General features: G+C 35.8%; 1 protein-coding gene across 5 annotated transcripts in view; it reads right to left on the bottom strand.

The window, feature by feature from the left end:
* Window positions 1-15193, bottom strand: part of PKP4 (plakophilin 4) — a 67024-nt gene that overhangs the window by 25804 nt on the left and 26027 nt on the right. For 4 of the 5 annotated variants that reach the window (XM_026080777.1, XM_026080748.1, XM_026080758.1 and 1 more), the window contains exons 4-9: window positions 10296-10427; window positions 9950-10140; window positions 8556-9102; window positions 5607-5798; window positions 3874-4094; window positions 1284-1412 (exon numbers count right to left, since the gene is read on the bottom strand). In XM_026080777.1, the coding sequence (XP_025936562.1) occupies window positions 1284-1412; window positions 3874-4094; window positions 5607-5798; window positions 8556-9102; window positions 9950-10140; window positions 10296-10427 (1412 nt within the window). The remainder of the gene's footprint in view (window positions 1-1283; window positions 1413-3873; window positions 4095-5606; window positions 5799-8555; window positions 9103-9949; window positions 10141-10295; window positions 10428-15193) is intronic. The other variant, XM_026080738.1, reaches the window with a different exon arrangement.

Below are 15193 nucleotides of genomic sequence, written 5' to 3'. Positions count from 1 at the left end.
TAATTTCTACAAAAATCCTGTAATAAGGAAAACTGAAACAGTGATTGTCAAAAGCACAAAATCTCAGATGGATGAGCATATGCAGATAAATAACATTCCAAGAATTCCTAAATGAGCAGTCACAAAACAGCAGGACTTTATAAAACAGCAGACTACCTACAAATCTGACTACACCTGATAATCATTGCACCACATCTGATTATCACTGTTATCTTTAATGAAGATCAAAAACACCATCATCCATTCCACAGCCAGCTCTCTGCTACTTGTCACATCTTGGCCACTTTTAACTTAGTAATCTGATGGAAAACTAACCTGGCAAAACAAAAACCGCTCTTCTTCTACATCAGTGGGCTGAACTGGGTCGACAGTGGCCCAGTTGGCACCAGACTTGGTGCATACCAGGTTTGGGAACAAGCATCCAGCAGTGGACCCGGGGGAATCAGAGAGATGAAGGGAGAAGGGATCAAAGGGAGAAGTGCAACCTCTCCCTTCCAGCAACTGTGGGTTGTTATGCTGGGTTAGCAATATTCTTATAAAAGTTGTATCAATATTTTATTAACATAAGTATTCATCATGTTCATCATGAAAATAATAGATAAAACACACATGGGATAGGAGTGAGAAAGCGAACTCCACCAGATCAATAGCTTATAGCCGCTCTGTGAAAAGAGCAGCTCTTTAAATTCAGACAACTGCTAGATATTTTAACAATAAGCTGCATTTTCACTCAGATGTACCTTTCCTCCACAATGTACTGAAATAAATACTGCCCTCTGTGTATTTCTAGGATTGGGATTTCTTTTCTTTGCTTGACAGTTCACTTATTCCCTATGAGGCCTTAAAATATCTTCATCAAAACCAGAGGAAAGCCTTCAAGAATTATTGTTTCTTCAAGAATTATTGCTTTTGTTAGCCTCCAGTCATCACCACGTTACACGTACACATAGACTTCAGTAAACTTGGACTTCTACAGTTCTGCAAGACTATGCAACTTGAATGTTAAAGAGTTTCGCATAATTTGCATGTTACACAAAGACAGCGTCTTATTGGGGTCTATGTGAAGATCTTCACACACATATGAAGATCTATGTATATATATGTGCATATATTTACACACACCTATCTACGTCAACATTAACATATATCTAGTACAATCAGAAACATAAAAGGGTCCAGGATACTGTGTTACAATAAAAGGCTGAAAACAGAGGCAAAAGGTCTAGTTGTTCTTTTAGTTCTGTATCGTTTCCCCAGAAACAGAAAGGGAGTCTGTGCCGTACCTCTGTTTTTACTTTGTTATCTCCGAAGCACAGGTGCTGAAGGTAGGCAGCTGCATTCGCCTGGACCGACGGGAACTGGTGCTGGAGCATGTGAATGACTTCCGGCAGCTCTGGATCTCGCCAGGCAAACTCCCTTCATTAGACGAACACATTCAAGGAAAGGCATTAGTTATAAACATGCGTTTATTTACTAGGTAGAATTACCAGAGCGCCTTAAGTGTTTTTCAACAATTTTGTTTTTGTTCTGGAGTACCAGGGCTAGGAGGAAAAACAGGTATGTCAGAATAATTATGAGTCACCTCATGTTTTAGTCTTCCTATTGGGAAAGGACGCTTTATATCCTATGTTCTTCAGTTGGATTGGTTATGTTGGTCATACAAACAAATGTACATACTAAAATTACACCAACTGAAACACTGCAACCTATATACATCTCCCAGCATTTCAACACAGAGTGCAACAGACGCACAGATTTTTCCTAGGTCTTATACATTTAACAACATTGCTCAGGTGCATCTCTTCCACGTAGCATTTTTTCTTCAACACTTGATGTTGTTCCTCCTATGAAGTCAATTATACTTGAAAAAAAGCTGTGCAGATACAGATTTCTTCATCATAATCAGATCCAGGTAGTTTGCATAATTTGAGTTATTCAGGGATTGCAAACTTAATATCAATTTCATCAGACCTGCTTTATTAAACACAGCCATTTTATTTATGTAGACAAATCCTGGAAAAGGCATTAAGCACATCCATGCCCAATTCATAGGTTTAGAAATATATCCACTAACATTTGTTGGGCCATCTTCCTTTTGTAAAGGAAGTTTAAAAAAAAGAGTAGTATAGAAGGTTTCCTGTTCTTGAAAATCCAAGAAAGTGCAATAACTGATGTTCCAAGAACAATATTTGGGGAGGTGCTCAAAGGCTGAGACTCGCATGGCCAGTTGGGTCTCCCAAGGGTCCCGTCACAGTCACTGAAAAGGGAAAGTTGCCTAGGTGCCTGCTCTGAACCACCCAGTAAGTAGAGGTTTATTTCTCCCTGCTGACAACAGCAAGATCTTAGGGAAAATTGCCTTTCCAATAATAAAGATATCTTTCTGAATGCTCCCTCAATCTTATTGTAGAGCAATGCTTTCAAATGGCTGGGGCTCGGAATAAGACACGCTAACTTAACTTGGCAATCGCGTGATATGAGAACCAGAAACTGAAAGAGATCAAAACAAGGCAAAACTACTTCGTTGTGAAATCACAACATAAGAAAGTGCATCAGTGATGAAAAGTAAGTCAGAATTTCTTAGAAGTTCTTTGCATCCCTGTTATCAGTAAACAACTTTTATAATAACTTTTTGTAAGCCATGCCAGAATAGATCAGCAGCAACATGCAACTAGCAAGCATTAGGGGTAAGATTATTCTGTTAACCTCATTTAGATGAACATACAAATAGAAGAGTTAAATGAAATTAATCCAGTCTCTCTGTATCTATTAAAATAAGAAATATATTAATTTTCATTAATAAGAAAAATAACAAATTTAAAAAAAATCAGTGCTTTTATTTTCAAGACTGAAGGATAGGGCCAACCTAGAAAGTAACTAAATCATGTTTGTTACAAGCTTTCTGTAAACAGGAAGCCCAAAAGATTTCCGTGTAAGACTCCAGGCTGACCACAGCTATTAGTTATCTTTTTCAAAGCTGATTTGGCGTTCTAATTTTCTGTATGAAAGACTCCAGAGGCCTCACTGGAGTTCATGCCCTCCAATGTGAGCTGTTGTGCTTTCACGTTGTTTCTAAACCAGCAAAACATTGATCCGCTTTCATGACCACGCTGCTCCAGCGAACTGGCAAGCTGACTGAAACTTCTAACGATCATATACTCACACCAAAGATAAACGCCTAGTACTGTAAAGCTCCTTAAGCTTTACAAAAGCTGGTTTTGGTATTCCCATTTCAAAGTATAAGGTTTAAGGGAAAAGGGTGTCTATTAAATTGTAATGATGATATTACACTTGTCACATGTCTATGTTGTTGACATGCATTTAGATCATCAAACTAAATTCACTGTTTTAAAAATAAAAGCATGTATTAGCTTTTGCAAAATGGTACATTTATATTTTTTAAGATTTACATTGTTTTGAAGTTCAAGTAAGCTGTTCATGGAAAATTCATTCAAACAAATTAAACATGTACTTTCTAATGTTCAAAATCTGACATTTTCCCACTCCCACAAAGAGAAACTTCCTACAGTATTATAAATGCCTCTGAAGAATTACTCAGAAATACTGACAATAATTCACTCTGTTTTCATCAAATTTACCAATATTTCTTGTAATAACTTCTAAATGAAAATAAACATGGAAAAAAACTGTAATAGCATTTAAATACATATAAGTCATTCATCCTTACTGTAGCAAAGTAGAAGAAATTTATTACTTTAGCCATTCAACAGAATCTTTAAATCCAAATTAGTCACAAATGTTTAAGCAATGTAGAGCTGAAATACGCACAACAAAAGGTGCCATATTTATTCAAGGAACATGTTAAAAATCTTACTATTCTGGCAAATATGTATGGTTATGGAAAGCGGAATGGACTTGCCTGGGGTCTTTCTGAATGCTGTCTATGGAGGGCGACCGTGTCGTCCCATCGTCAGCGGGCGCCGCGTGCTGCAGCCTGCCGTACCCGGGCTCCGAGAGGCGATAGGGCACCGACCTGTAGGGCTCCGCGTAGGTCGCCGTCGTGTTCAGGGCGTAATTATTTCTTTGGTATGTGAGTGTGCTGCGCTGGCTGGATGATCTTTGCAGGTTTCCAACTCCTAGTATAAAATCAGTATTAAAAAAAAATAGATAACAAATGTCTATTGAAGAAACAAAGCAATACTTGGTGAAAAGAGTAAGCAAAAAATAATTCTAGAAAGAGTGTAGGATGCTCCATGTCCAAAAGCTATCACCAGCAGTTACTCCTAAATTTAAAATACCCACAGGAAATGTCTCTGGGAAGACAAGGCTAGTGACAGAAGTAGAGGTTTGGTGGAATCAGATTTAAACCCTGATTTACTTGACTATTAAAAGAAAGAAATGCAGCTTGTGTCTTTAAACAGAAATCAGGCTCTAAAATGTTTCCAAAGTGTTTAACAAAATTCAGTTACCAACAGTAATTTCAATTTGCCAACAGTACTAAAGAGGAAAAAATAATTAAACAAAAATTCCTATAACTGATATTATATTTTCCTTTTTCCATCTATATGCAAATTTTTCCTGAACAAAGCTAATAAGAGGGAGAATCAGGATTAAAGATGCTTTCAAAGTATTAAGCTTGGGGCTTCAGAAATACAAATGTAAACCTTTCTGTCGTGACACAGCTGATGTGGTAGTTTGTTTTTCCAAGGTAACTGATATTAAGTAAACCAGAAAACAGAGAATTTCAATTTCTAGTTAACTTTCCTCATTGTCACATCCTGACAAACATAATTTGTCTACTTTAGGTTGTAATAGACAGGACAGGATAGTTGCAAAAGCCCCTGCCTCCTTCAATACCCAATACTCTCAGTATTTCAATTATGTAAAAAACATTAAAAAGCAATTTTTAAATGTGTAAAAAATGACATAAGAATTGGACACATCTCTGTAAATGTTTCTAGAGAGTTGGTTAGTTAAATCACTCTAATATTTGGACAGTTTTTACAAATTACTCCACTATACAACTTTACAGATCAACCTTAAAAAAACACTGCATTGCAAAGTATATTTTACATTTCTCTTTACAGAAAATCAATTCTAATGCTAACTTTTTGCTTAAGCAGTTCATAATTTCAGTAAAGATTATATCCAATATCATAGAAATATGGTAGTTTCACTCCATAATCTTCAAATATAGCATTTACTATACTAAAACACTAATTACACTGCAAAAGTTGTGGTAAGTAAGTAATTTAAGTGTGCAAGCTATCATTTTACTGGACTGACAAAAAAACCAAACAAACTCAGTTGGTAAGAGAATGATGCACAAAGAATGCAAGAGCGTGCAATAAAATTTGTGTCATGAAATACTCTTTCTTTCAAGGTACTTGAGTATACAGTATCAAATGGAAAATATTCTGACTCTAAGTTGACACTGATATATAGCACCAAGTATTTCTTGCAAGCATCAGAAAACCTTTTCATTTGCTGCTGTTTAAGTCCTTCAAACCTAGCTTGTATTTCCATCGATCTGTAACATCTAGTTTCTCCTTTTAAATTGGCATTACATATTGCCATACGTTCCAGAAAAGCTCAAGTGAAGCTTTGGTACACGTTCAATGGAAGAGCAGTGGAAGTCCTTTACTCACCTGACCCCGTTCGGTACAAAGCTGACTGGGATCCTTGGTGTAGCTCAATCGTCCCATGATTTGGACTGCGGTATACTGGACTGTAATAAGTTCTGCCTTCATAGATAGGGGTGATGTGCAAGTCAGGAGACACAGTGGATCGTAGTTCTTGTCCTAGTTGACTGTGTTGACTAGCGTATGAACTCCTCAGGCCTGAAAACAAGAAGAGGTAAATATGTACATGTCCAAAAACATTGGAAAGTTCAAGCTCTTCAGTTCTCAGTTTGAGGGTTACTCAGCACAAAGCCACAGACTGTTACAGAACATTTAGTCCTTTTTGATGAGAAATGCAGACATTTTATATCCAAGATATCAACTGGCAGGTTGATTACAAGATTCTACAAACGATGCATTAAGTTCAGATTGTACGCTACAGAAGTAAATATAGGAATATTTTGTTTAACTTCAAGTGAGAGCAGGATCCAATACACTGCAATCCTTTCCTTTAGAACCAGATAGTAATGAATGTAGTTCGAACTAAGTGCTTAATAACAGCTATAGTCTTAGCCTTAGTCTTAGCCCAAACCCAATTATTTATATTTTATTCAAATATCTAAAAATATAACCAAAAAGAAACTATAAAAGAGTCAAAAATGTTGTGATATTTACTTAAGAAAAAAAAATCCTTTAAAATATATAGATCAAACTAAAAGTCCCTATTTTTCAGTGGTTATGTTCAATATATTATTTTGGAATGCTTACAAACTTTACCTGTTCTAACAGTGTGAATAAAGCAAATTGCAGCAATGCATTAATGGCATACTAAAACCATAAATAACAGGCCAGTTTGAAGAAAACTGAACATTAAGTTGAGATAAATACATTTTACAAAAGAGGCAGCACTTTCAGAATCACAGCTATTTCAATATCTTTATTTCTGCTAATGAAGTAAAAATAAAAATGGGACAAGATCCAGCTCATCAAAAATCAGCTATCTTTGATCTTGATTTTAGTACAGCGACAGTTGCTTAAATCTCATCATTTATACACGTCCATTCTAATAATGTAATTGTAAAATTCTCTAGCCAATTAGACGATAGCAAACTTGGTAAATCTTCAAGAGTTTATTATAACTTTATGGGAAAAATTCTTTATGATGTTTTTTTAATTTAACAGTGAAGTCCAGTCATCCACTACCTTTATTGGCCGTTAAAATGCAAAGGCACATATTTTATTCCATTCACTAAATCCTTGTAGATTGCTGAAGTTGTCCTGGACAGTAAAAGCAGTCCCATTGCCTGTTACATCTTCTTCCTCTTTTTCAAATGAGGGAATATTGGGACCCATTTCTTGTATACAGCAGTCTTAAATTCTCCAGAGCGCCTAGCTTGCAGAAAGTTATTTGACTACAGATCAATTACAGCATCCTCACTATTCTAACCAGTGCTATCAAGATGCAGTCTAGCCATAGCAGCAGAGATTTAAGAAGGTGAAGAGAAGCCATTATAAATGTTTAAATAGCCCATGAGATATTTTGCTCTGATGCAACTGCACGAAATTCTCTTTTTCCCCTTACCTTTTGCAACTGGATGGCAGCTTTCCTCTACCTCACACACTCCACAGCATCTCATTAAAAGCAACATACAGACTGGCATAAATATATACATTTATATAAAATCAAATGACTTCCTGTTGTCATAAAAACTGTCCTTTTACTACTCATTACTTTCATTTATGAATATGCTGAACAGCACAGGCCCCAACATGTCCCTGCAGACTCAGCTGGTGACATGTCCTCACTTTAAAAAAAATCTTACCATTAATTTTTCCCTATATTGCTTATCTGCTAACCAGCTTCTTATCCGCGGCAGCTTACCTTCTTCTTCAAAGAGTTTTTGTGATGGGTCTTAATGAAATACGCTCCTGAACTCTAAGTAGACTATATTAATCTTCCTTTAAAGAACTCCAACAGATTTGTGAGGCATGACTTACTTTTACAAAAAAACATGCTGACCTTTCCCTGAAGTATCATATTTATCTCTGCATTCAATGATTCTGCTCTCCTTCAGCTTCTACAAATCCGTCTGTTACAGATGTTGAGCTAACTGGTCTGGAGTTTCCCAGATAGATCTGGAACTCTCCTCAAAACTTCAAGTTTTTGTCAACTTAAAACTGTCCCAGTACCAAAAGATTGTGAGTGAGATATTGCACATCAAGTTAATAGTTCAGCTCTTTCACCTTCCACTTTCTTTAAAACTTGTGGATGAACACCATCTGGTCCTGATTATTTGCTACTAATGATTTTGTTGATTTGTTTGGTAGCCCCTTCCACTGACATTTCAATCGGGGACAGATCCTTTGATGCATCCCCTCTAAAGAAAGCTTCTAGATTGAACTTCTGCACTGTGAACACACATACAAAATTGTGCTTTTGCAAATTGCATCTTAAACCCTTTTTGTCACTCTTCACTGGACCTGAAATCTTACATCCTTTCCCTTCCTTCTCATCTATACACAACTTTACCTTTTTGAAGGATGGCTTTTTACTTTTAATACGCTCCCTTACACTAGTGTTCAACCACACTGACTTTTTAAAAACGTTTGTGAAATCATTCTATAATGCATGGCATGCATTTTTTCTGGTCCTCCAATGTAGCATCTTTAATTACATACAACCTGCAAATACCTTATCTTTCGTCTGTCCCTCTCAAGTTTTAACTTATCTCTGTCTCGTTTAACTTAAACACCTCAGCAGCAGACTTCCTGACTGCTACTGGTGTTCACTGTGAGCTTACAGTAGCATTGGCACATATGGTTTGACATAAGCATTTACAACTGATTCGAAGAATCCACCACAGCTGTGTCCTAATGCCACAATGTTTCATATATAGAACTGTGATTGCGGTATTGGTTTTCTGAACTTGTAGGTTGGTACTAAGGTTTAAGCTGCGTCTTTACCTTTTTACTAACCTGTAAGGCTGTCTGGACGCGGAGGGACCATTCTCTCATATATATCGTACTGTTGTCCATACTGTTCCATATCATGAACGGTTCTTTGCAACGTCGTTCCCAAATGCTGCGGGACCGCAGTCATGCCAGAGCGTTTTGGGGAAGAAGATCCTAGCTGGGTTTGAGAGGGAGAAGCTACCCTGGCTTGTACATCAGTGAGGGCCAGAGGGGAGCCGACCCTGACCGACGTTTGGTACGAGGCGGTGCCACCGTTGGGATTCGACGCCTGTCTGGATATCCGCCGCGCAGCTGTCGGGGAGGCAGGTCTCTGTGTGGCATATGGGGATGCTGCCCGCTGCACCGGCAGCGTAGTGGATGCATACGCATTAGAAGCAAGGGCTCTTGGCTCGGTGACCGATGGAGAGCCATACCCACTACCCAGGGACGTTCGCAGCGACCCCCGCGAAGGAGAAACGCCTGTGCTGACCACGTAAGAGGGAGACTGCGCTCTGGATGGAACTGAGCTGACACGTCTCATGGCTCGGTTGGCGGCAATATTTCCTGAAGGCTGTTAAAAAACGAAAGCAAAACGTTGGTTAGTTTTATCTTTTAGGCCACATAGTAGATATTTTTCCTCCATAAGATATAAGAGAGAAAAGTCAACAGGAAATGTATACAACTTAACAATATATAAAAGCAGCTGAAGAGTAAGTTTTACCCTAAACATCATTCATTCTTTAAGTTTTCCTATAAAATATCTCACATTTCAATTCTTCACCTTTTTTCTAGCCAGAATTTCCTAATATACAAAACAGTAATTTAGTATTAAAAACCCTCCATTCCTCATTCTTATTTGGCTTTCTAGGTTAACATAGTTATGCTTTCTTTAAAAGAAGGTACTACACTGGAAATTCAGGAACAGTTCTGCAGAGAGTTCTGGTATAGCTAATAATGCTTTTTTGATTACTACCTTAATATCAACCTGATAAATGAAAAAGGGGGGGAAAAAACAAGTGGTAGAAGGTACAAGAACACAAATACCTTCTTTCTTTAAGCACATGTTTACATATGGGCTAAAATGTAGGATATTTTGTCCAATATCACGCTGAAACAATTTTAACCGAGTGATACTATCTTGATAGTATATTAGCAGCATACTCTGTAGTCAGGAGTCCTCAGAAGTTGTACTTAATTTCAGTTGCAGTAAATGAATCAGATCATATGAATGCTAACGTGAGTGAATAAGTCTATTTTGCCAGACATTTACACTTTTTAAGCAGTGAAGATGTTAATTAAAACAATGTAACTTAATAACATGAATTCCAGCCTATAGGAAGTGTAGGTCCAACTATATATCTATTGTCTTTAAAACTGTGTTACAGACAGTAGAAACAAGAGTACTATTTTGAGCATACCTGAACTAAAGTCTGTCCTTCAGCTCGTGAACTTCTCACCAAGTGGTTATTAGCTGTTCCAATAAGGGAATGCTGCTGTCTATTTTCTGATTTGCTCAAGTTTTGGCTGTTATGGAAACTGCTTACTTCCTGGTACCCGCTGTCAGAATAAGAATTCATTTGTGTTGAACTTCTTGAGTTACCTACAGACCCTGTAGATATGAAGCCAGCATAGGAATAAATGCATTGCATACCTTTATGAAAACGAAGTATTACATATTTAGATATTTATTGCATTCATAATTATATTACATTATTATAGAATCAATATAGAAACATTCTAGTATTTAAAATGCATACAACAGACCCTCACTTTCATGGAGAGATGTCTGTTCTGGAGAGTAGAGGTTCCCTTGTTCTGGTTCTGTTCTAACGTGATAGGCATTGGTATGAGCGCTCTCTGACACGCGGGGTTTGTTTACACTGGTGGCTGGAGCATCTGAAAGAATAAATTAATTAGATAAATCCAATGTTACTTATGTACATTTCCTGCAAATTCAATAATAATTATTTTCTCATGCACGCTCTAACGAAGAGCTTCCAGCATGATATGTCTATAAACAGAGTCTGTTGATAGACACGTACCATCTGCCAAACTAACCAAAAAGAACTTATTATTAGCTTAACATGTGAGGATCTGACTTCCTGTACTTCTGAAGAAGTTCTACAGTTCTCAGTTTTTAAATGTTCTTTCCAAGCTAACTGGATGAAAAATGTAACTGACTATCTAGAAAGAATGTACCATGCTTCTGCTCTGAAAAGCAACTGTACTGGAGTACGCAGAGAATAGCTATCACTTTTTTAAATTGATAATAGTAATGTTACTGTTATCTAAATAAACTTCATAATTAAAAGGTTGGGTTGAATTTTATCCATACTTGTGTATCATCAACAGAAATAATTATAAAATGCAAAATATTTATAAAATCTATTGCTATATTTTATGTGACCTAGCCTCTTCAAGCTGTTAAGAGACTTAAAAATTCATATTTTTACTCTAAATTTTTATTCCAAATTTTATAAATTTTTTACTTCATATACTACTTCAAAATGTTTGTTTTTAATGACTCTTACATGTAACTTCAATTCTAAGAAACTGAACTTTAGAAATTGCACAGGAAAATCTCATCATACATCAGAGAAAGCAAAGGAGACAGTAGGATATAAGGACATCACAACTGCATTATAAAAAAATAAGAAGTTAAACAGTGTGGAATACAAGGACAAGATGAGGATACAAAACAGTAAGAAAAAATAAGCTGAATCAAAATGATTTTGACAGAAATATTAAGCATTCAGTTGTCATTATGTTAAGTTTATATTGATGAAGAAACAGGCATCAGATGCACAGTAGGAAACGTGGATTACATTTAAGGGTAACACTAGATATGTAAATTATTGCTGAAGAAATAAATGAATTCACCTAAAGGGGAAGCCAAAAATAACGTTAATGTCAAGAAGCAGTGGTCTAGCAAAAACTTCAGTGAGCAAAAAGAGCAAAAGTTGTCAAAAGTTGCAAGCTGTGGACGCTGGAACCAGCCAAGTGCTCTCTGAAAGTGAATGTAATGCATGTTCGAGGAAGAGGAAGAACTGTTCGGAGCCTGTTGGTTTGGTGCCGGTGGCTGAGGAGGTTGATGGGAAACACGCTGAAATAAATTCTACGCAACAGTTGATGAAATCTCTCTCAAACTGACAAAGAATGGGCTTGACACACTAGCTAGTAGCACTCAGGAATAAAAACAGATAAGCTTTTAGAAATTCTTTGTTAAAGCTGTTATTACACTATACTTCAAAAGAGAATTCTAAAATACTGAGTATTTGTTTGTATTTGTATCTATCAAGCCAAAAAGAAATATTCTGACTTTTAATAATAAATAGCTGTACACATAACACTGGTGTCTCAATAACTGTACAGTTTGCCATAATGGAATATCCGTACTTAAAATGTTACTCAGTAAGTGCTATTACAAGCAGTGTTTGAATACCATTCAAATACCAGATTAAAAAAAAATAAAAATCAATATCTCTTATAGACAGTCAGCATAGTTACTTGACAGTAGTACTTTCTTTGGTCAAAACCATCTAGTAATTTGATGGGAATCAATTAATTATAATAAAAAGTATTATGACCAAATTAAAATAAGACTTGATAAGAAATGTTATTATACTCCCATTAATTTCATCATGGGTGTCCCTAGAAATGATGCAGAAAACCACACTAAAATAACTGATTTTCACGGCTCTTGTAACACCAGCTTGGAAACGGAACATGAGAGATATAAGTGGGTATTAAAACATTCTTTAGAATAAAAGAATTCTGAGGATTGTACATTTAAATTACTCTCTAGTTATCGTCAACATCATTATTTTAATCTTCAAATTTTTTGGTTAAAACAATACAAGACCTTGTTATTTTATTTGGTATTACATGATACTAGATCAAATTCAAACTGACAATCAATTTCAGGAGAAACACATAGGAAGAATCAAATTCATTTGTGCAGTGCCACACAGATGTTCCTCAGACAGAGGTCTGAACCAAAACCTTGGTTCAGTCACGCATTTGCCACCAAGCAAATGCTTTCACAAGGCTAAAAAAATAAGACTGTTTGGGCTCTCTAACAAAGGCAAGAATGCACAACAAAATGACTTTTTGTCTCCCTATCTCTTTGTGCTACTATAAATCATGAGAAGAATGCCCTGAATAAAATAATAGCCTTTTATAAATTGCTGCTGATCTAATATTCTATTTATGAGCATCTGCAAAATAACATCATGTTATATTTCTGTTAAAAATTCTGTATAGTTCAACTGATGCTTAAAGTACTTTCAGTAAAGGTCACATCTTATCACATCATCCACTGATGTTTTTTTGATATAAACCACTATCTGCACACAGGAAAAAAGATGATTTAAGGGAGTGTTTTCATTTATCTTTAACTTCAGTATTTTTCAGATCATAGATGGTAAACCATCATCCACTGACATTCTTTAAAATAAAGCTTAATAGTAAATAAGTAAGCAAAATCACTACGTAAATGTAAACATTAAATGAAACGTATATCAACTTAAATTCTAAGCAAAATCTTCTCAAACATACCCACTTCTGAGCAATTACTCTAGGTGAACTGTACTTTGGATACATACAGAGATGTGAGGAATTCTGGATTTATATTAATGCATACACTATTTAAACAGAAATACAACTTTTTAAGGAAAAGCAATATATTTGTAAGCTACTTGAGTTTAATATTAGCCCTGTTCTTTTTTTTAAAAGAACTGCATTCCTAGACTTCTTGGCTTTGCTGCTTTCTCAAGTCCTACCATTTTGCAGAAACTTAAGTTTTCCCTCCTAGTGGCAGTGTGTACAGAAGACTTCTAAGGGAAAAGAAAACACAAGTGGCAGGAGAGACTTGAAGGATAAGAAAAAAGTAAGAAGAGATGGATAGATGAAAGGAAGAAAAAGGAACTAATAGAAAGTCAAGGAGAAAAAAGAAACAACAAACAGAATACACTGCAGAAAAAAACTACGGAGGAAATAAAATAAAGATGTGGAATGAGATGGAACGCAAATGGATGAGATGAAATCACTAAAATAAAGACTGAGATCTGTCAAAAGATATCTTTTCCAGTTGTGGACAGTCATTGGAATACTACAGAACCAAGGAAAATAATGTGAGAAGAAAATAGGAGTTTTCAAAATGAAAGAATGAGCCAAACTAATTTCTGAATTACTTGAAAAAACAAACTTGGCTTTTGTTTAAAAACAGTTAAAAAAAAACATGAAAAGCACCACAGTGATTAGCAAAATTTAAATACAAAGGCAAGTAAGTAGGTTGTTGAAAATAATGGATTTAAAAAAGGAAAAAAGCTAATGTGTGCCTCAACTGAGCTGAGGTGAAACCATGATGGCAACTGAAACCATGTAATTACAATTATTATACACTACATTTAAGAACTTAATCTCTAAATAAAAGAAAACAGGAAGGAGAAAGGAGGGTAAACAGTTTGAGAGATATTATAGGGAAAGGAGCAGAAACTTTATGCTTCTGATTTCGACTTGCACAATTAGCACTCAGTCTGAGAATAAGTCCTCAGGTGCTGTAAATGAACAATGGACAAGAAGAAAATAGAAGAGCCCTTCATTTATCACAAAATTTTATATTCCATCGTGATTCTGAACAATCTTATCTAACTTGGAAATTGGATCCAATTTTGAATTTGGTTCTTCTCTGGGGAATGAGGGGGCTGCTGGACCAGGCTACCTCCAGGGGTCCCTTCCAACTAATTCTTCTATAATTCCATGACCTGTCACATTCAGTATATTTTTTCTCAGTTGACACAGGAAACCCTATCTTAAAACAGCCCTAGATGGCATCTAAAATTGCCTAGTTTTCAGCATAGGGAAAGCTAAAAAAAAAAAAAGATATATTCTTTGAAGTGATTTTTAGGGAAGGTAGCTGCTTATGAGAGTGCTTTTAGTCTTAAGAACCTTTAGCACTGGGAAAAGTAAACCTATATAAGCTTATCTTTAATCTAGGCAATGATTCCTTACTTCTGGTACTATAACTTCTGCAATAGTAATCTAATACCAGAAGACAGCTGTTATGCAAGAAAAGCCTCGTATTGCAAGAAATGCAATAAATAAATAGGAAATCATGGAAGCATAGTCAAGTATTACTATAAAAAACTTCACACTAATTAAATAGGAAATTCTTTGCCTCTTTTTTTATAATTACGGTGAAATTATTTTCTGGTTTGAGATGGGCAATATGTTTTAATTTTGGAAAAGCTTTTTTTTTTTTAATTGAGCTATCATAATTTAAGGTGGAATATAACAGCAACTTGCAGAAGTTAAGAAGAGTATGCAGGTAGAATCCAAAGAATCTGGAATAGCCATAATTCCAAATATGCTCCAGTGAATAAGCAGATGACTAAGAGGTGTTACTCTTTCTACAGCAGAAGCTGGATAGCTGTGAAAACTGCATGCATTACTTACATAATTAAATGCTTTCATCACAATACAGAACTAAGTTAATAAACTCTTAACAAGCAACCTAAAATTATAATTGCATTTTTATTACATCAAAACAGTTTTGCTTAACCTGATATTCTTTCAAGAGCACACAATTGAATTTGAGTAACATGATCCAACGCAAAAAGCGGTAAGCAGGGAATCAAGGTCCTATTTCGGGTCCTGCTGTG

The sequence above is a fragment of the Apteryx rowi genome, unplaced genomic scaffold (assembly GCF_003343035.1).
Source record: "Apteryx rowi isolate R43461 unplaced genomic scaffold, aptRow1 scaffold_1157, whole genome shotgun sequence".
Taxonomy (NCBI): domain Eukaryota; kingdom Metazoa; phylum Chordata; class Aves; order Apterygiformes; family Apterygidae; genus Apteryx; species Apteryx rowi.
The sequence above is the reverse complement of the archived record's forward strand: the minus strand, read 5'-3'. Positions and strand labels throughout refer to the sequence as shown.